Below are 26,457 nucleotides of genomic sequence, written 5' to 3'. Positions count from 1 at the left end.
TTATTTTAACGTTTAATAACACAGAGGCACAAAGTAAACATTTTTTACCAACTAAACCAGGTTCTGTCAAGTTAATTTGATCAATTGTGAAACAAAAAAAAAACCTTTATTCAAATAGTTTGTTTTGCGCTTTCTAAGATACACATGACTTAAACCATTAAAAATTCTGATATTGCTATGAATACCTTCTTTTTAATAATTTATTTCAAAGATGACCAAACATATATAATTATGTTAAAAATAACCATCATGTGCCATATTCCAAGAACATAATATTATCATTGTGTAGGTTGAAATGTTTTAAATACAGCTCTAGAATTTGAATTTGTCCATGTAACTATAATCAAAGGCAGATGTCACTATGCTTCTCTAGATCCAAGAATACATATTCAAAGACCTTTCAAGTTAGATCTTGCACATGACCCTTTATTCTATATTTTGTTTTAAAATGATACTGCTTTTTGTGAAGTTAATTCAAGAACAACTCTTGGAGAGACAATTTTCTTACTGCTTTATAAAAAGACTTTGCTTTTCAAATAATTAACTCTTGTTTACTTGATTACACCAAATTAGAACCAAACTACCATGAGAAATTCACCTATCTGATGGAGAAAAATTCATGTGAAAAATATTTTTATATTCAGAAACTCATTCTAACACGATTCTGCTTAAAATAGCTAAGACAATTAAAGTGCATAGTGAACCTGTTCTTTAGTCTAGAAACTGAAATGTACTTGGGCCAAAATCAATGAATCACGAGTATTTGAAATGTTTCTAATATAAAACTGTACTTTATAACACTATTTAAAGAATCTTTAGTGATAATATAAAAATCTAGATGTAAAAGAACTCTCAATAAATGACTCAAGATAAAAAAAAGAAAAAGAAAAAATACATCAATTAATCCTGAATCCATATTCCCAAAAGCACTACCATTTTTGCATTAGAGAACATAAACTTCTCACTTTCTTGAGTACAATCTGCAACACAATGTTGACTACTAATTATTGCAAATCAATCCTTAATTAGCTTACTTCTTCCCAGAATGAAGATATAGCACAATAAATACTTCTCATGGCATCTTATCTCAGCATCACAGATCATCGATGAAATTATACACCAAAGTTGGTTACAATTGCACATGTAAATAATCATTTCACAGAGAGAGGAACTAAGAATTTATCTAATTATAATGAAAACCAATCATGCCTTATAATGATATTAACGTTTCACCATTAAATTCAATGTATTTCAGTTTCTTTAAACATACTTTCTACATTACAAAGATGAAGTCTATCAAGGATGTGAAGATACACACTGTTTTTTGTTTGTTTCTTTTTTTTCTCTTTAAATGTAATACAGTAGGTGTGCCATAATTTGGTTTTAATAAAATAGTTCATTTACTTTTGTCTACCTTACTTATAATTTTTCTTTTGGTTTTCTTCTCATTCACCTAATTTTGTCATTCCAAATATTCTCAAAATTATTTACAAAAATGTCCAAAACATCCAAGGACAAAGGTCTTATCATTTTTTTCTTTATTTTTCAATAATCCTCAACACTTGCTTATCAAAATGCACGATTTCTAAACTATTCCTTTTTGAAGATCCCAATATGTGTTCTCTTCCATCTCTGAATACCAATGCAACATAGGTTATTCTTATGACATAACTGGGAAATAAATTCTGTTTTTTCCTTTGACTTTGTATTTAACTTTAAGTCTGCTACAAATGGGAAATATTACCACTGCCTGATGCTAAGTTTCATTCACATTTGTACTCTCCCTATAGCACTCACCAGGGTTTCAACTCTGTATAATCATACAAGAATTCATTTATTACAGCAGAGATGGCCTAACTAGAATACAGACACAAACAGTAGACCCCAAGGCTCATTTTGTGGCTTCCCTCTTGGATTTAAAGGGGGGTTTTATAATGGTGTGCAAATAGTTTCAATTTCCTCCTCCATGAGGAAAAAAAATCAGCTAAATTGGAAGTATGTATATCATCAAATTTTATTCAAAATTAAAACAATGTGTTTGGATCACTAACAAAGAGTTAATATTTGAAGGTTGGAATACACATGCATGCATGTGCATTCACACACACACACACACACACACACACACACACACACATTTGGAAGGGGAATAACTCTAAACAGAAAAGTTTCCTATCTTGTTTTTAATCTTCTGTTTTAAATGCCATGTACCGTGCAGGAACACAACTGGCTTACTATAATAGAAAACAGAGTCTTTTAGAAGCAGAAAATGTAATAAAGATAGGTTTTCTAAAATCAAATCTTAGGGCTGTGATGTAGACACAAAATGTTGGCCTTTGACTAAGATTGCCAGCAGAATCCATACTTGAATTACAAATCATAAGCACTTGGAAATTAAAGGTTGTTTTATATCATGCTAATTTGCGTAATTTTGCTGTATTTTTTTCAAAGATCGGCAAAATAAAAACTGCCTAGCACAATTACATAACTCTTTATTTATTATGATAAGTATTATCACTTATCAATTTTAAATGAGCCATAGCTCCCTTGGAACATGTGATGGAGGAAGATACAAGCAACAATTGTAAGATTTCCTGTGATCAGTTAGGAGACTTAGTTGTTATTCTGCCAAGTCAAAGTGATACAATGTTGCTTATTTGTATCATTAAATAAGCAACATTGTATCACTTTGACTTGGCAGAATAATAAGTTTGCTTATTAAAGGCTTTGCTTTAATGCTATAGAGTGAAGAATCTTGGATAAAGACAGATCAATAGTCTAAGTGCCGACTGTATGCAAATCTCCACAAAAAGATGTAATCAATGAACTTTCGTCAGCACATGAAGACATTATTGACCACCTAAACTAATTCCATGAGTACCATATAGATCAACTGGAATAACATTTATACCTTCTAGTACTGAGGATGGGGAAGATGGTGCAAATCTTGTCAATTAGACTGATATCATTAAATGACTCCTTACAAAAAGACATTAGAATAAAAATAGTAAATTAAATAGATTTCTGGGCTCTAGCCAGAAGCTTGGATAAGCCTAATAAACTCTCTGGGGACACTACGGTTTTCTTCTCAGAAATGAGACTGGGGCAAGAAGAACAGGGATCAGTAAACTATACATCATGGGCGAAATTCAGCCGGCAGCCAGTTTTTATAAAGTTCTGGTAGAACATTCCTTTACATATTGTCTAGAACTGCTTTTGAGAAACAATGGTAGAACTGAGTATTTGAAACAGACTGTATAGCCTGCAAAGCTAAAAATATTGACTGTATGTCCTTTCCAGAAGATGTTCCCAATTCCTGGAATAATTGATCCTTAAAGCTTTGTTCAGCTCTGAATTGTACCATGCTAAAGGCAAACGTTTCCATCTTTTCCTACAACTAGAAGCTGTTTGTGACTGGGAGTCAGAAAGGTTGGGTTAAAGTTCTAGCACCTCAGTTTGTTAGTTTGCTTAAACTTTCTGAATTTGAATGAATTTTTTTACTGTGAAATGGAGGTCATCATATTAGGCTGATCTCAGCAGAATTAAATTGGAAGGATTTAATTGGACAATGTATGAAAAACACTAAGATAATCTGAAAACATTGTTAAGATTCTCATATATTACTATTTTCATGGTACATATTCAGGCATTTTTCAGAATATAAATGCTGACAACAATTATGAAATAAATGAAAGTATTAATCCAATTTACTTCAACCAACTATGTTAGGAAACAAAAATATTGGCTTAATGTTAAAGTTTCACAGGAAAATCAGTTATTTTACTTAAAAATCTAAAGAAGAATGGATGGAACCTGTTGCCTTAGTTCAAGTTTCTGCCTTCCAACAGGCTAGCTGTATGTCTCAGGTAGTCCCCTAATTTTGTCAGGGATTAATTCTATGACAGGTGAAAAGCAGGAGTTGGGTTATGCTAAGAAAACAATTTTCTTCTTAAACTTATGTGGTAATATCTGGATTTTGAAATTTTGATTTGTCATTGCCAATGACTCACAGGAACATTTTTTTAAACCTCCCTTTCCTTAATCCCCACGTGTCCACCTCTTTCTAATCAATTGCCTACTTCTGTAGATGATAGTCTGCAATGCCCCTAAAAATGCTCTCCTCCTTTTTTCACTGTCAATACTCTTCATGCTTTTCTGAACTAACTACCATAGCTCCAACAAGACCTCAGCTCTCTCATCTCTGCAAATCCATGACAAGTTGGATCTTGCTTTCTTCAATTTTTTTCAGAGCTTGCCTATTACCTTACTAAACCTTGCATGTATGTAAGGTTCTTGATAGCAAAGATTTCTTTCACTCACCAGAAGACACATTTTAATGGAATCAAAGATTTATCTATATAGTTATTGCTAAATTTAAGCAGTGCCCTTGGCAACATAAACATTATATTGTTAATTGACCCCAGATGTGTAAATCATTGGATAAGCGATTAACAAGAATTTTTTTGCAAAATGAAAGTAATCAAATGGTAGCTTTTAAATGGGTCATAAAGGAAAAAAGAACAAAATATTAACTATATTCGAGACATAAGCAGCCTACCCTTGTTAAAAGATCGATCAGTTTGGAGGAATGGAAGAATTGATACTGCAGGCTTTTATCATCTCAACATGGCTACATTTTCCGTACCTGCTGGACTGTTACCAGCAGGTACTGTATCTACAACATCAAGAACAGCCTTAGACTGGACAGGCATCTGTCTTTACCTTGGCAGGCTCAGTCCTACAAAAACATACACGTGCACTGACAATCTCATATTATTTTTGTTGTGGTAAAATATATGTAACATAAAAGTTACCATTTTAACCATCCAAAGTGCACAGTTCTGTAGCATTAAGTACATTCACATTATTATGCAACAATATTATTTTTAATTATGTTTTTCCTCCATAAAATAATATATGCTCAATGTAGAAAAACAAAATAAAAGAGAAAGAAAAAAATGAAACCTATATAGTATTAACCCACCAGGGAGAATAAAAGCATTGTTTTGGTATATATTCTTCCATAATTTTGTCTCTAACGTAGTAGGTACTTTAAAAATTAGATCTTTTCATGCTTATGATTTTTTTTTTAAGTTTCAGGTGTACAAATCATGTTTAGGATTTTTAAATTCCCAATATTGAAAATATAGTCCTCTAGTTGAAGGAAACAGAAACTTTTTTTGGGGAAAAAACTTTTTTGGGGGAAAAAAGTTTGCAACAAGGGTGCCATGATATTTTTAGATAATAATTCATTTGATTATCTTCAGAGAGATAAATTTAGTGACATTTTATAGCATGTTTTATTCTTAATAAGTGTAATTTAATAAAGAAATTATCAAAAAAGTATTTCACTTTTACATTGGTCATTTGGCACGTTTTTGTAAAATATTAGGTTGGTGCAAAAGTAATTGCGATTTAAAAGGTTAAAAATAATTGCAAAAAACACAATTATTTTTGCACCAACCTAATAGACTATTTAATCCTTTTTTTAAAAAAATCAATCAATGTTTCTTTTGATTTTCAAAATTAATTTTGTTTTCAATTTTTCATTATTATAAGTCACTATCTTTGCACACACTCAGATAATTGCTCTAGGATAAATTTCTGGGTTAAAGTGCAAGCACATTTTTTCAAAACGTGTGTTATAGATTACCAAAGTCCTTCAGAGAGGTTATTTCAATTTTTGCTTCTAGGAGCTGTGTACCCTCACTATCATTTGAAATTATTCTATTCCTTCTTTGACAATTTAATAGGTGATATATAACACATCTCTGTTGGTTCAAATAACATTACTTTGATGAACAGTGAGGGTAAACAATATATGTTGATTAAATATCTATTTCCACTGCTACTTCAATAAGTACTCTGCTTAGTTAGTCATTTCCTAATGTGGTATAAATCTTTACTTATTAATTTATAGCAGCTCTTCATATATGCATACATGAAATAAGATAAACAAAAATGTGAACTGGAGTATTTATAGGATGTTTTTACGGCTTCAGAAGAAGTAAAAAAGGTTAAATATGACTCCTCTAAGAAAGTAGGCTGGTGGAAAAAGGGTACCAAATAATATACACTTAAAACTTTCAAACAAGTATAGAGGAAAACAATGAAATGGGAAAAATAAAACTATAATTCAATAAGAAGGCAAAAAGTAAAACAAAAGAAAAAAGTGGGAGATACTACAATTCAAATAATAAGTAATAATGCCTCAGTAATCACAATAAAAGTAACTGCCATAGAGCTCTAGTTAAAGACAAAATTTTCCATCATGGATTGAAAAATTAAAACCAAACTGTCTGCTGTATAAAGGGACACACCTGAGACAAAAGATCACAGAATGATTTAATGTCTAAAGCAAGAGAAAGACATGCTAGTCCAAAATATTAATCAAAAGAAAGTAAACCTTTTTTTTAATATCAGGAAAAAATAGACTTATAACTTAAACCATGACTAGAGATAGAGATTCACTATATACTGATAATTTATCCGGAAAATGTAATATTCTAAGCATATAGGTATATAATATACAATAATATAGCATATAAAAAGATAGAGTTGAAAAATAACAAAAATACTATATGTCAAGACAGTAAAATTCAGATAAAGTAGTTTTTAGAAGGAAATTTATAGCCTTAAGTATTTATAGTACAAAAGACAGTTGAAATTAACAAGCTGAACTTCCAACCAAAGAAGTAAAAAAGAGCAGAATAAACCCAAATATTAAAAGAAAAAAAATAATAAAAACACAAGAATAGCACAACCTCACACCAGTTAGAATGGCTATTATCAACAAGACAAGAAATAATAAGTATTGGAGAGGATGTTGAAAAAAAGGAACCCTCCCACCTCAGGGATGCTGTGGATGCCTGGTCATGGCATTGTACACCAGAGGCTGGACATTAATGAATGCCAACTATAATTTTATGTGTATAATGTGATGGCTCGGTGTGAGGTCGGGGTGGTGGTGGATGGGGGGAGGGGGGTTCACGGTGTGAGGGATGTAAAAATAGAATAAAATAAAATAAAATAAAAAAGAAAAAAAGGAACCCTCATACAATGCTGGTGAGAAATGTAAATTGGTACAGTCACTATGGGAAACAATGTGGAAGTTCCTCAAATAATTAAGAATAGAATTACCATATGACTTATCACTGCCTCTTTGGGATATCTACCCAAAATTTTTGAAAACATTTATTTGCAAAGGTATATGTACTCTATGTTCACTGCAGTGTTATTCATGGTGGCCAAGATATGGAAACAACCCAAATTCTTCGATGGATGATTGGATAAAGAAGGTGTGGTACATATACACAATGGAATACTACTCAACCACAAGAAAAGGTGATATGCTGTCATTTGGGACAATATGGATGGATCCTGAGATTATTACACTAAGTGCAATAAGACAGATGGAAAAGTACAAAAAATATGATTTCACTCATATCTGGGATGTAAAACAGAAAGCAGCAAGTGAACAAAATACAAACAAACAAAAAAACTCATTGACACAGACAATGTACAGTGGTTACCAGAGGAGAAGGGAGATACGGAGAGGTTGGAGAGGGTAAAGAGAGTCAAATATATAGTGACAGAAGGACACTAAACTTTGGGTGATAAAAAGCAGTATACAGATGACGTATTATAGAACTGTATACTTGAAAGTTACATACTCATGTTACCAATGTCACCTCAATAATTTTAACGAAAACACAAGAATGAAGAAAATGAGCTAATATTGTTCTGTGGCCACTTGTAACAATGAAAATTATTTGCCCATCATCATACATGATATTCAGAAAAATAATAGGAAAGATGATAGTTCTGTTGATTTCTTCCTATTTGCAACATTTTGAAAAATACCGTTTTATTAGTAATCATCTATTCAGTAAAACTGAGTTAATTATGAATACTAACGATATGGGTATTGCAATTGGAGAGGAGAAATATTTTTTTCCAGACATTATCTTGCTCTTATGAGCTGATTTAATTTGATTAATCTTGTTCAAAAACTTTTCATATTCTATATTTTCTTCTCAAAAATCATTATAGTTTTAAACTTGCTCTGAAGCTTTATCATCTTTCATATTTTGTTCCCCTTTCTAAGAACGATTCTCATGATATAGTTTTTAGGGGCTTACTCAAAGAATCGAAACAGAAATTGATCAACACATATAACTACATTATAACATAGACATACTTCCTAAATTAAAAGTAACTATATAAAGGATTATGTATGCATTCGTGTATTCCAAGTCAGCTGTAATTTTTATGTGTAAAATCTATTTGATAATTACATAAGCATTTCTTTCAGTTTTCACTGTGAGCATTGCGAGACCCTGCACAGCTTCATCCATATCCAGGGTTCTCTTAACAACATTTAAGTATCAGGAATATCAAATTTTCTTTAACTGCAATTGCACTCCCACCAAAACTCAAAGTGTATCTGAGTCATTGCAGATGTATTAGCCACAGGCAAATGACAAAAATTATTTAATAACTGGTAGAAAATAAAGATTAATATCAATATAATCTTGGTCTGAGAAGACTTCTAAGGTTAGCACTCCAGACAGAATCCAGAAATTAATAGGTTCGTTAATTTCATTTCTTAAAAATTTTACATTCTGTACTCAAACTAAAAGAAGAATTTCATGTCTTCCTTTTAAATCCCTAAAGGTTTAATTTTGTTTTCTTACCTTAATGTGCTATGACTTCCACCAAGCTGTTGAAAAATAAGTGGCGTGGTGGACGTACTTGGATTTTTACCTATGTCAAAAGAAATGCTTGGAGAAATTCCACAATAATAATGGTATTTACAATAATCTTTGTTGATTGTCTTTACAAGATTAAGAAAGTGTTCTTCTATTTCTAGCTTGTTCAGGGTTTGTCGTTAAATCATTAATGGATTTTTTTCTTGATATAATTGAGATACTCATTTAATGGTGTTTGTATATATGTATATATACATACACATAAACATATACATATATACAAATATGTATAAATATTATATAATACATGTATACACATACACGTGCACATATATTTATATTTGCATTTGGACATGAGTAAATAATATAGTTACATATGTATTATATATATATATATATATATATATATATATATATATATATATATATATATATGCATTTGGTTGGGTAATTAGGGGAGATTTTACACCCATATTCAATTGTTATTTTTGGTTAAAATTTTCTTTCTTATACTATTGTTGTCAGGAAGGCTATCAGTGTTTTGCTAGCCATATAAATAGGAGAGAGTGTGTCTTTCTTTTTATTCCCTGGAAGAGTTTATACAGCATTATACTTTTTTCTTATTTGGATCTTGGGTAGAACTCACTGATTAGGCCATCTGAGTCTAAAATTTTATCGTTGAAAAACATGTGACTAATAATTCAATTAAATAGGAACTCAATTTCTTTAGTGGTATAGGTATATTCAAGCTTTTTATTTCTTCTTAAGAATTTAGCAAGTAATATTTTGTAGTAATTTGTACATTTCATCTACCTTTTTAAAGATATTGATATAACGCTCAAAATATTCTTTTATTCTTATTTGATATCTAAAGTATCTATAGATATCATAACCTTTTTTATTCTCAACATTATATAATTGTGCTTTCTCTGTTATATTCTTTTTATTTTATAATCCCTTTTCATTCATTTCCTTGTTTTTCAAAGTTGTTTCAAAGTACCAACTTTGTTCATATTTTGTATCATGCTATTTTCATGTTATTAATTTTATTCTTTATTTCTTCCTCTTTATGTAACTTTTCATTTATTTCACTGCTCTTTTTCTAGCCTGTCTATATGGCTACCTACCTCATTAGTCTTGGGGGTTTCTTATTATCCAATGTAAGCATGTGATTCTTTGAATTTTCTTCTAAATACTGTTCTAGTTGCAACTTATAGGTTTGGTATTCAGTATTTCTGTTATAGTTGAAAATAATTTCTAAGTTTCATTATAATTTCTTCTTGCCTGAATTGGATATTTAATGTATATTTCTTATTAAAATATATGGGATTTTTCTAATTATCTTTCTGATACTGACTTTTAACTTAATTTTATTGTGTCTGAAAACGTAATTTCTATTATTACAACTCTTTTAGAGCATTCAGAAATTTAAAAAAAAAAGATCTTTCAAAAAATTCCTGGAGTTTGAGCAACTACCACTGTAAATTTTCTGAGCTATTTAGTCTCCTATTGGCTGAATCAAACAAGAATAAAAATAAAGTAAATTATATTTGAAAGATGAACCTCTGTACTTGTATGATACTAAAAGAGAGTTCTTAACGTTATTAACTACCTTCTCCCCTGGGGTCACAGACACTCTCCAGATGCAGTGTGTATAAGAAGGGTAGCCATTTGGAAATCCTGGAGAGGAAAGGTTGCCATTGGATTCTTGTAAGGTTTCTCCACATGCTGAAATAAAACAAAAAACAAAAAACAAAAAACATATATTTGATTTTTTAAAAGATGACAGCTATGTTTCCTGAAAAAGATAAAATCATTCTTTAATTTTTAATGAAAGGTGTGGGCCTCATAATTAAAACCTTGAGTCTTTTGGTGTTAGACAAGAGTATTATTTGTATTTTATATATATATAAAAAAAACTTTTCCTTTTAAGTAATTTCTTTTTATGTCTCTCTTTACCAGAATTTCAGTATACTTAATGGGACCCCTAGGGCTAACCATATAACAAGATTGTAGACAAATAATCTGGCATGCATTAAGTTATTCCTCATGGAAGCCTTTGCCATTCATTCCCAAGGAGCCAGTAGCAAACTTGGAAGTGACCCATATTCCAATTCAGGCCAGTGGATACCTAGTTGATAGGGCTCTGGGACCACACGAAACATTCGATTAATATATTAATGTAAATTGAGGCTAAGTTCAATGGTGAATTCCATATCAACATCTTAAAAAAGAAATCTTAACTAGTAACTAATAAATAATCAAAAGCAGTACTAAAATGTCATACACAATGAAAAATTTTCTCAAAGTAACTCCCCCCCAAATTGAAAGATAATAACAGCATGGAAGATAATAACAGCATGGAAGATAATAACAGCATGGAATCCATTTTTCCAACAGGATGTAGACATTTATTTACTCTCTCTGTTCTGTTGATCCTAAGTAGAAATTGCTGGAAAAGCAATTATATTTTTCTCTTACTAAGCCTGTCTAATCTCTTGGAAGTAATTACCAGTCATCTGAAATAGCAAATTATCAGCTTCACAGCCTTAAGATCTGTGGGATTAATATCTCTAAGGCCATTTCAACGAAAGCAAAGGCAGAGTGTAACTAGCTCATTGCTTCAGCCAAGGTTAGGGATATAACCATTATATGATGGGTTTGCCTGCTGATTTTGAAGACATGGTACATGCTACATTAACCTAAAATGATTTAAGTATCCTTAATTCAAAAATAGTTCCTCTGAATAATATTCCATTGTATGTATGAAATATATACAGTGCCAGAAGACAGGGGGCTTGGGGAACTGGGTGAAAACGGTGAAAGGATTAGGAAATACAAATTGTTAGTTACAAAATAGTCATGCGGATGTAAAGTACAGCATAGAGAATATAGTCAATAATGTTGCAACATGTATAGTGCCAGGTGGGTACCAGACTAATAAGGAGGAATCACTGAATATATTATATAAATGTCTAGCCACAATGCTGTACACCTGAAAGTAATGTAAAGTAATATTGAATGTCAACTGAAAAAAATAATTTTTTAAAAAGAATAATTCCTCACCTGAAGGCAGTCAGCTTTAAACCTTTACTCAACTATTTGAAAGAACAGTTCCTTCCCTCTGAAGGAGACTGAAATCAAAACTGAGATATTACCATATTATAAAGCCATAGCTAACAGCGGGTGAACTCTCATGTCATCAATTCCTCAATAAATTATAAATGGTTCTGCATATCTTGAGTTAAATAAAGAAAAGATGATGACTTTGAGAACACAAAATAGAGCTGTAAAAACAGTCTGATACAACATAAATATTTAGAAACACAGGTATTATGTTTGCATAACAAAATAAATTTAAAGTGAGAATAAGCAATGCTTATTCTGATGAATAGGCAGATAATAGCAACCTTAGAGAAAAACAAAAATGCTCAAGGTCAAAAATACATAATTCAGCATTTGTCATGAATCATCTAAGGGCACTTGATAAATATAGCATTACGAGAACACTTAGAAAAATAAAAATTTAAGATTTATTAATGAAAACAATGTATCTCTAACTAAAATCAGTTTAGATGCTAGATGGTCATTTTGGACTTCAGTGTGTTTCAATGAAAGAACTATAATTCACCATAGTTTAAAAATAAATTCTGTAATGATTGAAAACTCCACTAGGCCACATAGAATGCTGGTGTTGTAGTTCCCAAAGTGGAATTAAAACAATTAAATATATTTAATCTACCTTAAATGTAAATAAATAATAATGTCTGATAAAAAGCAAAAGATTCTTTAAAATGAGAAAAAGAATTTTGCATATAATTCAAAAAATTAATAAAACTATTATATAGAACCTGCGTACAATCCAAGAAGTATAAACTATAGTCGAGTTGTGCTATTTGTCCATTTCCTCAGTAAGTGTGCTTGTCTCAGGCTACCTAATTCCTACTACAGAAGATGTTCATCAATTTTCCCCAGCCATTGGTTGATTAATGCTCAGGTATAAAAAGCAATCTTTATTATTAAAAGAATTAAAGGAAAATTAGCAAGGAAAACGTGGCACTACCAAGTTAAAATGCATAGTCTGTCCATTCACTCAGCAAGGTATATGGATGAGAACAGCGATGGTATTACTACTTATTAATTATGTTATGCAAGTAAATCCCAAAAGGTTCAACCTGTTTTCTCTTCTGTAAAGTAGCTATCTTATTGATATGCACTTTATAAAGTTGCTTCACAGCCCTCAAATATTATGATGCTCTAAGTCCTCTTCTTAACCCTTAGATACCTCTTCTGTAGATAAGGAGACTGTGTTTTTAATTGTTAGACTGTGCCCTTGAATTACAAAATGCAGTCATATTCAGGGGACAAAAAGGTATAAAGAAATATACAAAGAAAAAATTATTATCATCACTGTCCTAATCGAAATTATTCTAAAACAAAACACCATTCAGAAGTTAAACTTCTATCTTTCCAGGCAGATGACATGATCTTATATATATATAACCATAAAGACCACATACACACACACACACACACACAAACTGTTAGAATTAATAAACAAATCCAGCAAAACTGGAGGATACAAAATCAACAAATACAAATCAGTTGCATTTCCATACACTAATAGCAAATAATCTGAAAAGGAAATAAAGGAAACAGTCTCATTTATAACGCACCAAAAGGAATAAAATTTTTAAGAATAACAACCTATGAGGCAAAATATGTGTACACCCAAAACTACAAAACATTGCTGAAAGAAATTAAAGATTACACAAAGCAATGGAAAGATATCCTGTGTTCATGAATTGGAAGACTCAGTATTGCTAAAATTTTCATACTACCCAACATGGTCTACAGATTCAATGCAATCACTATCAAAATACCAGTGGCATTTTTTGCAGAAATGGGAAAAAATAGTCCTGAATTTTATACAGAACCACAAACTCTGAATAGCCAAAACAATCTTGAGAAAGAAGAACAAAGCTGGAAGCCTTGTACTTCTTGACTTCAAAACATATTACAAATCTACAGTAACCAAAACAGTATGGTATTGGCATAAGATAGACATATAGACCAATGGATCAGAATAAAGAGCCCAAAATAAACCCACACATATAGAGTAAAATGATATTCAACGGGGATACCAGGACTACACAATGGGGAAAGGATAATCTCTTCAACAAATGGTGTTGGAGAAACTAGATATGCACGTAGAAAACAATGAACTTAGTCCTTTATATTACACCATACACAAAAGCAACACCTAACACTTATATAAAGGAAGATTGCAATCTTCAAAAGCCCCTTTATTTTAAAATATCAATTTATTTCACATTCCTAATTTTACTGTTACTTGACATATTTAATTAAGAAAGACTCACTGAGAGAACATTAGGGTTGATAGTTGGTGTAAGTACTAAGCAGTTTTGAGCAATACATTTATTGGGCTACAGAAACCTAAATTATGAGGAAATGCAGTTATATTAGGAAAAGAGTTAAATTAAGCATCTTAAAAATAAAAAGAGACAGTAATCTTAATATTAGATCAAAGTAGAGGAGAATACATTTAGAAAATGGAAGTCATAAGAAAAACAAGTCCCCTCAAAAACAGCGAAAAAAAGAACAAATTCATCATTGATAGAGAGAAGACGATCCACTACAACTCATACCCTAGAGACATTTTCCTTCACAAGCAAACTGAAGGTTACGGAGATAAAGAGAAGATGAAGAGTTGTAACGATGACTTTTTCTTCACTCCCACATGGACATCTTTTGTCCTGAAAGCATGTAGGACGCAAGGTATAACGACAGACAAGTAGCATTAGCTGATGTCCACTCAGATGCCATAATTCTAGAAAGGCTGGGAAGCTCTCAAGAGGACACAGGATTGGCCTTTGGGTAGTTGTGTCCAGAAACCAATCCAACCCCAGCACTGAGCAGTTCTCCCTGCCTTTCCCTTCTTTTTCCTTTCTGGACTTATGTGGTCTGGCAATGGATGACTGTCTTCTACCAGCAGCGTGCCAGGGCTATAAAGCATCACAATCTTTCTTTACATAGCAATGCACAAGGAAACTTTTCTTGCCTGCTTGGGGATAAGGGGAAAGGTGAAGGGATTTGGAAGCAGCTGGTAACCACAAGATGGCCTCAGGGTTGTTTTGAAAATTAATTTGGGGAAGGTATTCTATAATGTTGTAAAGATTTTGTTGGGTATCCGATGGACATGCGTCCTATTTGGGAGACCACCTCAGGGATACTGTGGATACCAGATCATGGCATTGTACACCAGAAGCTAAACATTAATGAATGCCAACTATAATTTTATATATATAATGTGATGGTTCAGTGTGAGGTCGAAGGGATAGTGGATGGGGGGAGGGGGGTTCACAGTATGAGGGATATAAATGATGAACGTCTAAGTATTACCTTGTTTTGTACACCTGAAACTAATAAATAAATAAATTAATTAAAAAAAAATAAAAGTAAAGGTAAGAAATGGCAATGAAAACAATTCTAAACTAAAAGTTAAAACTTATCTTCATCCATCACCTTAAAAACACCTTTGTTCCTGTGTGGAGCTTTTTCATGATGACTACGCATTGACTATATAATAACTAATTGAGGTTTTCACAAGCAAACCTAATTTATATGTTTGGCATATATAAATAATAAATATAATAATGGATTACAAGTTTCTTCTAAACTAGAAAGCACTACAAAATGAAGTTTATATTGTTTTAAGTGAATATATATACGAGTATACATGTGTGTATATGTGTATATATATGTGTATATATATGTATATATGTATATATATGTGTACATATATATGTATGTATATGTGTATATACATATATATGTATATATATGTGTGTATATATGTGTATATATATGTGTATATACATATATATGTATGTATATTTGTTAATACTGTTCATCTTCTGATAGATAAAAACACATTTTCTATGTTATTTAAGAAGGAGCAACAGTATTTTCAGCCTGCCTATTGTGACCTGCCATTAGAAACTTGCCCTCTTGGACTCAGGGCCCCACTTATCATCGACCATAAAAGCCATAAAAGTATACTTAGGTATACAACCTTGGATACCTAAGTATAAACCAGGCCGGTATTCCTTTCAAGATTAAACTCTAAGGAATAGCTCTATAAAATGTAGAAATAATAGAGCTTTGAGCATAAACTGATATGGAGTAAAAAGAAGTTGAAGTAAAAAGTAGACAAATATGTCTTATTGGCTCCATGCACCAGCAATTTTTAACAAAACAGTCAGACAAACTCAAAAGATATATGCAGTTTTATAACCCTTTCTCTCTGTATAGAAACCAAGACACACTGGATCTCACTTTTTAAACTCTTACTTTCTTTCTAGGTGAGTCTCAGATCAGTCATCTTATTTAGTCTTCTATGTAGAGTTATGGATCTTTACCACTATCCCTTTGATGCACTTGGAGTTACTGTTAAACCTACTGCATCAGAGTAGTTGAACGTTATGTTTCCTACAGCACATATATTTATACATCATTAGTGCTCCCCATTGTGACAGAATGAAGAATCTGAAATGCAAAATCATATGAAGGGCTCACAGCTAACAGCGAGAGAGAGAGAGAGAGAGAGAGAGAGAGAGAGAGAGAGAGAGAGAGAGAGAGAGAGAGAGAGAGAGAGAGAGAGAGAGAGAGATGGAGGTGGGGGCACAGTGGCTGAGAGGGGCAGAGAAAGAACAGAAAGAAGGAGAGACAGAAAAAGAGGGAGTTGATTGGTGAACATTAAGAAGTCCAACATAGGAAACAGTCATTCTCAAAGACTTTGGGAACTAAAAGTTAACATATCTTTACTTTTAAAGTATGTACTTATACATTTTAGCTCTCCCTTACTCCACGCAACTCATAAGCTATAATACAATGACTTGCTTTTTATACTGCTTTAGGAACACAAAATATCTTTCTCCTTAATGATGGTGCCTTCATAAATGTGGTTTTACTGTATTAAACAAAGCATTGCTCATATTATTGTTATATTTCAAATAAGAAAATAGCCTATTTATCTGTTTACATAGTTAAAGTCTCAAGTGAAAACTATACTTACTATTTTCTTGTTAACAACCAAAATATTCAAGAGCCATACGTTAAAAATTAAATTGCTATGTCATAAATGTGATCATTTTTTGATTCCTACTGACTGACTTCCCTACAAGTCAGTGTGTAAATCCATCTCTAGTGTGCTTTTTAAGTGTAACGTACACACATATTTAGAGACACAATCAAAACGATTTTATGTGGGAACTATTTATTGAGTTGCTACGAATCACATAATCTTTCCCAAGATTTTCTACTTAGAAATTTAAAAAGCATAGTTCCTCTAATACTGCTAGAAATTAGCCAAGGATCACCCATCTGTTTTGTCATACTGTGCCATTCGCTTATAAATTCATCTTTCCTGTGAAAATTTAGATTTTAAAAATAAACACCCCACATGCATATGTATTTTACATACATCGTACATGGACAAAAAAATGGGAAGAGCTGTGTTAAATAAAGTTAAACATGTTTCTTTGATATAGGGTACTTCAAAGGATTTTGAGTGTACAGGGCATCAAATATGCACAATTTCGAATTTGGAAGCAGACTTTTTTTTTTTTTCTTCGATCAGTGAGGCAGATAGTTTCTCCTTGGAACTTTCTAAGCCCTTCCATTAATCTGTTTTTCACAACTTTACCCAGTACCAAACATACAGTAGCTCACTGGCAACATGGTTAGATCTTATTTTTTACAACAGTTATAAATTCCAATAATACAATTTTAATTTATATACTATTAATGGTAGTACTTGCAGAAAAAAAGATCATTTAGGACTCAAATGTGAAGTTGAAATAAAGGACATCCTTTATATGTTGGCAACGAAACTCAGCATTTGAGTATGAAATCATGCAACTATTAAATAACGGCTATCAAACAAGCATGTTTTTTGCTCTTTTGCTCATTAAATTAAACAAAACATACTATTCCTGTGCTTGAAATTTGATTTCTAGCAATTTGTTTTTAATTATATCCGTGGGTGTTCCAGAGTTCTCTCCTATTTCACTTTATGATTACTGACTTTGAACTGAATACGTCACTTGCCAGCATGGAGAGAGACAAGTAAACAGTGGAGGAAATCGTGGCTTATTCATCTGAAAGAGCACACTCTGGCACAATTATGCTTCCGGGTTTTGTATTGTGCAATACCTGGACATCTATACAGCTTTCTTGCCTGTGCAATATCTCCTTTGCTTAAACGGGTTCGCTGACCAATTGCTGGACGTATGCCATTATCATCACGAGAGGGGAGAATAGTATCCAGAAACATCCCCCTGAAAAAAAATCAGGAACAAGCCACACATAAGTCACAAAATTAAGACAAACATATCCCTTACAACTGTAAGCTTATTTTTTTTCAAACTCAAGTCAATCAAAGGGGAAATACATCAATGTTGAGCTTTAAACAGCGTGCCAGACTTTCCTCAAAGTAGAAAAAATATTGTATGTTAATGTATATGCCTAGCATAAAGTCAATGATGACATTCACTTTTTCCTTAGACATTTATATTATGATTTTTAAAATCAAGAATTTTATAATACCTTGTTTCCCTGAAAATAAGACCCAGCTCGACAATCAGCTCTAATGCGTCTTTTGGAGCAAAAATTAATATAAGACCCGGCCTTATCTTGGGGGAAACACGGTAGGTCTCCTACCAAGTACCCCATGGCTTTTCGTTTTGGTCTCTCAAGCATAAAGATCCATTTAGGTTTTACCAAGTTGTAAAACAATTCTTATTCATAGAGATATATTTTCTTTAGGAAAACCTACAATAACATTTTTGAGGTTACTAAAATTGCAAAATTCAAATGAAATATATGTGTGTGTATAATATATGTTAATTTTTTGAGTTAAACTACTAATTTAACCTCAGTATTCTTCTAAGAATACTTCTTCCAAGTATTACAGTATATGTTAAAAGAACAAGGAAAAACAAAGGATGTCAAATTTTAATAAAATAGTTTTGTGACACACACGAGCGTGCACATGCAGAGCATAACATTTTCATGTATATAGTGTAAAATGAATAAGCAAAAAAACTAAGCAATGCCTTAATATGCTAAGCTACACATACTGAGTTGTTTTGCACTCAAGATTGTAATAAAAACTCACTGTTTTTCTTATTATGCATGACTGAAATTCTAAATATTGTGCACTAAAGATATAGCCTAATTTTGCAATGAATATCAACTTTTATGGCTTTCAAGGAAATACTGTGTTTAAAAGTTAAATGGACTGGGAGACTATTCCAAATGGTAAAAAGGATGGAGTATGCATATGAGGATTTTCAAAAAGAAAAAAATTGAAAGAAAGAAGCTCTCTATAAAAGCATTTTAAATTTAGGAATACAATTGTAAAAAAAAAAAAAGTCTTTTAAATTGGGATGAATGACAGGATAATCATTTCCAAGATTTATAAATAAATAGTGTTCAAGTTGCAGGTTAAAAGAACATTTTCCACTCTACCAATTCCTTCCTTTAGGAAATATTTATCAAGCACTGTTATAGGTCTGGATTTATAGCAATAAATAAAAGCCACAAAAATTCCTCCTCATGATTCTCACATTCCAATGGGGGAGAAAGACATTACACAAAAGATAGTGACAGATAACTGAGATAGTGACAGGTACTATAGAGGCAAATAAAGAAGAGAAGATGTATACTGATTGTCCAGTGACGGAGTAACTTTTAAATAGAGTGATCAAAGAAAAACTCACTTGGAAGCTGACATTTAAGCCAAACATGAAGGAAGTAAAGGTCAGGGCAACGTGAGTAACTGGGAATAGAGAGTTCCAGAGAGAAACAACAAGAAATACAACAACCCAGAGATAGGGGGGACCCCTAAAGTGTTCCAGTGTCAGAGAATAGAACTTTTAGCCTAAGGAAAACTGATAATATCTGGAAGATGATAAACAGAAGGGTGACAGGATCTGAGTAATTGATGACTGACCTCCCTGGCTTCTTGATAAACGATCTTTAGATAAAACCTGCATCACACAAACAGAGAACGGAACACTTTAAAACCAAATCTAAGTATCTACACAACTCCATATATGTACTACCTGAGATGCAGGTAGGGAAGGGGAACTAACAATTTATGGAAATTAACCATCAAAAGTGAGAGCTTGTACATACTTAATAAGATGCAACTCCAGCTAGGCCAGTGCAGTTGAAAGAGTTGAACCACAGGGTAACAGTGAGAAAAGCTATTCTTCAACTATGCTGTGTGAATCAACAGATGAGTAAGTAGGTGAGTCCAAATTAATGAAGCGTTACAATTACTGTAGTATTCAGAACTAATACAATATTCACCATTCTCCATTTCGAAAAACAGATTCATTGTTTCCAGTTTTCAAAAGAAATTACATTTTAAAAGGTCAAGGACATCTTAAAGTGTACGTACTCAAACTCAGACAATAGAATAACAATTTTTTACTTATTCTGTCTACGGAGGTAAACTGAGTAGACATTCGGAAAGGGGTCAGTCACCCATTCTTTAGCTCTTTCTTTGTGGTCAGGAAGTTAATAGTTCTCTCCCTTGACATCCAGGCCATTAAGTAATACAGATTCTGTTTTGAACACCCTCAGTGAGGCACTCTCAATGGGCCAGAGACAGACCACAGAGGGCTTCAAATACTAATCTTCATTTGTTTTACCTCCATTAGAAGAGTGGATTAGTTATGCTTTTTTAAGAAAGTCGGTACAATTTTATAATTCTTTTACTAAGGAAAAATGGGCAATCCCAGGTAGCAAGCGTCTACATTACAAGTGCATATAAAGGTCCCATATATGTAGCTCTATTCTTCCCACCAGTAAGTACCTAAATCTGCAGATGGGCTATATTCATGAAAACAACTAAAACTTTTATAGACCCTGTAGGTCTAGAGTAGAAGAAACTATAAAACTTCAAATACTTACATGAACAGAATGAAGGACAAAAAACACGTGTTTGTCTCATTAATGCAGAAAGAGTGTTTGACAAAATTCAACACCATTTCATTATAGAAACACTCAACAGAATAGGAATACAAGGAAGCTACCTGAACATAATAAAGACCATATATAACAAGCCTACAGCTAACGTCGTATTTAATGGTGAAACACTGTAAACTTTTCATCTAAGATCAAGAATAAGGCAAGAATGTTCTCATCACTTCTATTCAACACAGAACTAGAAGACCTCGCCAGAGCAATCAGACAAGAAAAAGAAGTAAAAGGCACGCGGACTGGAAAGAAAGAAGTCAACTTATCTCTGTTTGCAGATCACATGATTTTATATGTAGAAAACCCTAGAGTCCACACACAAAAAAGCTATCAGACCTAATGACACACTACTCAAAATGTTCTACAGATTCATCACAATCCCTATCAAAATCCCCATGGCATTCATTGCAGAAATAGAGAAAAAAATGTCCTAAAATACATATGGAATTTCGCTGGACTTTAAATAGCCAAATATATATATATTTTTTTTAAATGGCTAAACAAAAGGTGGTACCTGCATGCCATGAAATGCCACTTAGCTTTAAAAAGGAAGAAAATCCTGTCACATGCTACTGCTTGGATGCACCTTGAGGACATTGTGCTGAGTGAAATAAACCAGCCATAAAAAGACAAATACTGCATGATTCCACTTAATGAGGTGACTAAGTGGCCACATTCACAGAAAGAGAAAGTGGAATAATAGTTACCAGGGAATGGATGGAGGGGAAAATGAGGTGTTGTTGGTTAGTGGACACAGGGCTTTCGTTGTGCAAGATGAGAAAGTTCTGGAGAACTGTTTCAAAACGATGTGATGTACTTAACACTATTGAATTGTACACATAAAAATGGTTAAGATGGTGAATATTTGTTTTGGGTTTTTACCAGAGGGACAAAGAGAATGAGAGAGAGTGAGATATAGAGAGAGAAACTTCAAATACTTTGGAGGTGGTGACTGAGACCTGTGCCAAATAGTTCATCTCCAGAAATACAATGGTTTAAATCTGTGCGTGAGTTAATAAACATCCAACACACATCCTCTTTAAAGATCAAAACAATAAAATATTGTTAATGGGATCAATTCTTCTGACAGGTAGATATGGTTTCTTTCACAACAGAAATACAAGTTTATTAGAACAACTAAGTAGGATAATTTTAAGATAATTAACAGGTCTAATCTGATTAGTAAATCTGGTGTTGATGGGAGTTTGGATGGTGGATTGCAGGCAGCAAGAGCAGAATGGCTGGAGAAAAAAGAAGCAATTTAAACATGGAAAAGGAATACAGAATGAGGAGAAATATATATTTTAAACTTTGGTATAGATTCATGATCTATCAAGTATAGAAAGAATAAATTACTTTTTTCCACTTTTCAGTACCTCCTGTGTTCCAAAGAACCAAAACGCAGTTTAGTTTTAAATAATATGCTTCCACAGCACATAAGAGGCACCACACTGAACTGGGACCAAAATCCCCAGTTGTTCTATGTTTCTATGAAACATTTGATTCCAAGCATTGAAGTAAAACTTTATAACTCTTTAGGAGTAATTTCAGGCCAAATTTATGGGTATATGTCTACCAAAACCTAAATTCAATTCCAGAAACAATAGGTATTTGGAAACTTATTATATTTGAACATATGTGTGTGTGTGTGTATTTAAGAAAGTAATTAAAAATTAACATTGAATATTTAATAATAAAATTAGGTCTTTTGAAAAAGCAATTTAAAAATATATCCAAGTATTAAGAATTCATTTATGCATCCTTCTTTATTTTTTACCAGGAATTAAAAAAAAAAAGGGTGATTAATTTGATTTTTTTAATCTTCTTCCTGACCCTGAATTTAAAAGCAGATGTTGACGAATTGTGAAATGGACACAAGTATGCCAAAAGAATGATTTAGAATGGACAGATGAGTGTAAAATGGGCATAAAATGAAAAAAGGGATGACTTCAATGGTTTAACAGTTCCAAATTCCTTACCTGAGAACTATTTGCTTGTTAACATCATCTTTAGAATAAAGTAATCAAAATCCAAATTTATTGCATTCTTTAAATATAGCATCCAATCATGAATAAAATAATTTTAAGGTTGAGAAATGATGAAATTCTAAATTATATAAAGTAAAATATCTTCCTAACATGTTCTTTGAGAACTAAATCAGTATAGCAGTTTTTGAGTATAACTAGTACTTGAGCAATAGAAATACACAGTGGAAAATTCCAGTTATAGAAAGCATAACCTTCCAACTCAACAACTGAGTAGTACACTACCTGACGTGGGAATGACTAGTTTTCATTAAATAATGATTTGCCAATTTAACATGCTGATTTGATCATTTTAATTGAATTTTTTTATGATTTGGTAGTAAGAAATAGTTTAAATACTTTGTATCATTTTAATTTTTACTTTGAATGTATGTATTTGATAGGAAATGTGAAAAAATATATATATTTTTAATTTCAAATGTCTGGTGTTGGCTATACATGTCGGTCAAGTATTTATGTACTTTATGCAGCAATATTTGAAACTGGTGCTAGTTCTAATGTTAGACATAGCTTTGTGAGGAGCCACACAGAGGAAAGGAATTAAAAGTCAAAAGGTATAACCTGAGACTCCAACCTTGAGAAGGTGTTCCTGGCATAGTGCATGATACTGTCAAAATCATATCTTTCTCCCAGTGAGTTCACTTCTCCAGGCTCCATCTTCAGAAAATTGTACTCTTGACCTAAGAATCGGACACAAATACATTTCAGAAGTCTTATAACAGATGGAGAAAAGGAGAGCTCACCCTAGGCCTGCATCTTCTCTTTACTAAATCGCTAATTCCATGCAAGTTGCAATTACATACTAACACCCTGATTAAGCAAAAATATCCATCTATTGCCACTGTGTTCACTTAATATTATATTAAAAGAGTAATACTGAATTTCATTAAAAAGTTAATTTCGACAAAAGCTGGATTACCAAAAGCATACTTCGGGTATTTTTTTTCTATCTATACTCTTTTATATTGGCATGTTTGTTTCTTTAAAATCTTATTATTTTACAGTGCTGTAGGTATGATTAGAAAAAAATTACAGTTTTACTTAATGAGTTTCCCATCTTCCTCTTAGGACTACTTTTACCAAGACTGACAAAAACTATCCGTTGTTTGATTTATATTCTTTCTATGAAACACTGAGAAAAATATTTTTTAAAATATTGGTGTATACATACAGCATGGCAGATTATAGATATGTGGCTTTGTCACTAAAGGTAAAACAACACCAGCAAATTTCATTCAAAACTGAAACAAGAGTCTCTGATGAGTCCACTCCAAATTGGATTCATTTTTGATGAAGAATATGCTTTAGAAGAATAGGTCTCCTCTTGAAGGCATATTCTAAAATGGATTAAAGTAATCCAATCCTTATACTGATTTGGATCCTATCATACTCACTAATTTTGCATATAAATGCAAAGTCAAAGTCTGCACTTATTAGACATTACTCTTGAATCATACTTGATCTAAGTTTCTGAGCTGGGGCAAGTCATAAATTTGTTGAAGATTAATCTCCAACATGAATTCTTTCATGCTAGAATTGTGCTGCTATAGTAGTGTAGGGCTGAATACCCAGGAACTCACAATCAATAAATTATTATTTTTTTTACTGGCATGAATGTTGAGTCAGCAAAAGTATGAATATAAGAAGATTAATCTCCAACATGAATCCTTTCATACTAGAATTGTGCTGCTATAGTAGTTCTGAATACCCAGGAATTCTCGATCAATAAATTATTATTTTTTTATTGGCATGATTGTTGAGTCAACAAAAGCATGAACAGCCATGATTTGCTTAGCACGTGTGGTAAGCGTTATACATTTATATACTATTTATACATATCTTGTTTGTTTTAGGTACATATTTATGTTGAACCAGAGCCCTATTTTCAAGAGTAAGAATCATTCTTGAAAGTTACTTCCTTTATAAGTTGTTTTGTCCACATAATAAGAGGAAACTTAGTAACTGTGGTTAACAGAAGACTTCTTCTCATTTAATTAGTAATTGAAATAATTTTCAGAAATATTATGTCCTTTTTATTTCTCTCCTAATGATACAAAACATTAAATGAGCCTTGATAGCTGGCTCAGGCATTAGAGTCTTCCATTTTGGGAGTACACATAGTCTTTACTTCTCTTTGATATTCAATACTACAGGTTATTTCATCATCCTTGAAATGATCTCTTCTCCGAGACATCACAAACATTAATTTTCTGCCTCTAAAACCAAACCTTCTTAGACTTTTGGAGGATTTTCTACAAAATGTTGCTTTAAATATTGGTGTTCCACATTTTCTATACTCAATCTTATTTTCTTCTCCTTCCAGCATTCTGCTACATAGTCAAATTCACTATCAATCTTCTACCTTAGATATATCCTAAAGTTTAGACTCACCTTGCCTTTGTCTACTAAGCATCTCAACTTGGATTATGCAAAGGCTTCTCAAACTAAAGGAAATGCTAAATGAAATCATTATTTGTTTTTCTTCCTCTCAAAAATATGTTGCTTTGTCCATATTCCTTACTTCATTTGATGGTTCCACCATTCATCCAGTTGTCTAAAAATAAAACCTTGAAGATTTCCCCTTATATGATGACGTTCCTCTTAAAATATTTTTGAAAGACTATTCCCTTTTATTCCTTTTGACTGTGCTACCTTAATTGGGAACTTAGTCATCTCATAAATTACTTGAGTTTCTAGTAGATTTCCCTGACTTCAGGTTCATCCTCCTCATACCCACTTCTTCATTCTCAGTTAATGAGTCTCAAAATGAAAGAATTATTTTTTCTTTTTTTATCTGAACTCGCTCCGCTTTCAATCCTTTAAATACTCCCCAAAAACTAAAGTATAAAATCTAAGTTCCCTAGCTTCATATAAAAGATCCCCTATAATATAATCTCCGTAAGTCATTACCAACTAATTTCCCACTTGTAACTTACCATGCAGCTACAATAAGCAAATAAAAATGATTCAGTTTTCTGTATTTGTCGCTTTGATCATGACTTTTTTCTTCAGCTTAGAAATTCCATAACTCTTCTATGCACTTAGAACACTTCTACTTACTTCTAAATCTCAGTTCCTTTGTGATATCTCCCTTCACCCTCCAAGGTACATATTGTCACAACTTGTTTGGACACTCTGGTGTTCTCAACATATGACTATTGTTACTTTTCTCACTCACTGACGATCATTTGTATATATGTACATACGCCACACTAAGCTTTGTGTTTTTCAAGATATTATTTCCAACATCTGATAGTGTGATGAGAAAATAAATAGATCATGCTGTTAATTACAAGAAATTCTAAATAATTCAATGGTTATAACTTGAAACTGGCCATGAATAAGTAAACAAACACACATTTTTACTTTGTTTATACTTGAAATACATATAACTTTATAAGACAATACCAACCAATAAGACTTTTCTTTTGGCAATTGAAATGTACTAATCTTTATGAATTTCTGAATGTTAAAACAAATAAAAAGCTTTAAAACGAGACTGTTATCATACATCAACTGTCAGAGAAAATTAGATTTTAATTACATATTTCAATGGCTGAAAACATTCTTAAGAATTTGTCTTTAGGGTAGTCAGGTTTAAGAGAAATCTCAAAGAAACTATTTAGACT

At 32.2% G+C, this 26,457-nt stretch overlaps 1 protein-coding gene across 1 annotated transcript in view; it reads right to left on the bottom strand.

Annotated features, from left to right (window-relative positions):
• The window catches only part of TLL1 (tolloid like 1), a 172,072-nt gene that overhangs the window by 51,437 nt on the left and 94,178 nt on the right, over positions 1 to 26,457 (bottom strand). Inside the window, exons 7-9 of the mRNA XM_081075802.1 lie at positions 23,403 to 23,508; positions 17,949 to 18,073; positions 10,324 to 10,439 (exon numbers count right to left, since the gene is read on the bottom strand). Coding sequence (XP_080931928.1) covers positions 10,324 to 10,439; positions 17,949 to 18,073; positions 23,403 to 23,508 — 347 coding nt within the window. The remainder of the gene's footprint in view (positions 1 to 10,323; positions 10,440 to 17,948; positions 18,074 to 23,402; positions 23,509 to 26,457) is intronic.

This window comes from Rhinolophus hipposideros, assembly GCF_964194185.1.
Source record: "Rhinolophus hipposideros genome assembly, chromosome: 16".
NCBI lineage: Eukaryota > Metazoa > Chordata > Mammalia > Chiroptera > Rhinolophidae > Rhinolophus > Rhinolophus hipposideros.
The sequence above is the reverse complement of the archived record's forward strand: the minus strand, read 5'-3'. Positions and strand labels throughout refer to the sequence as shown.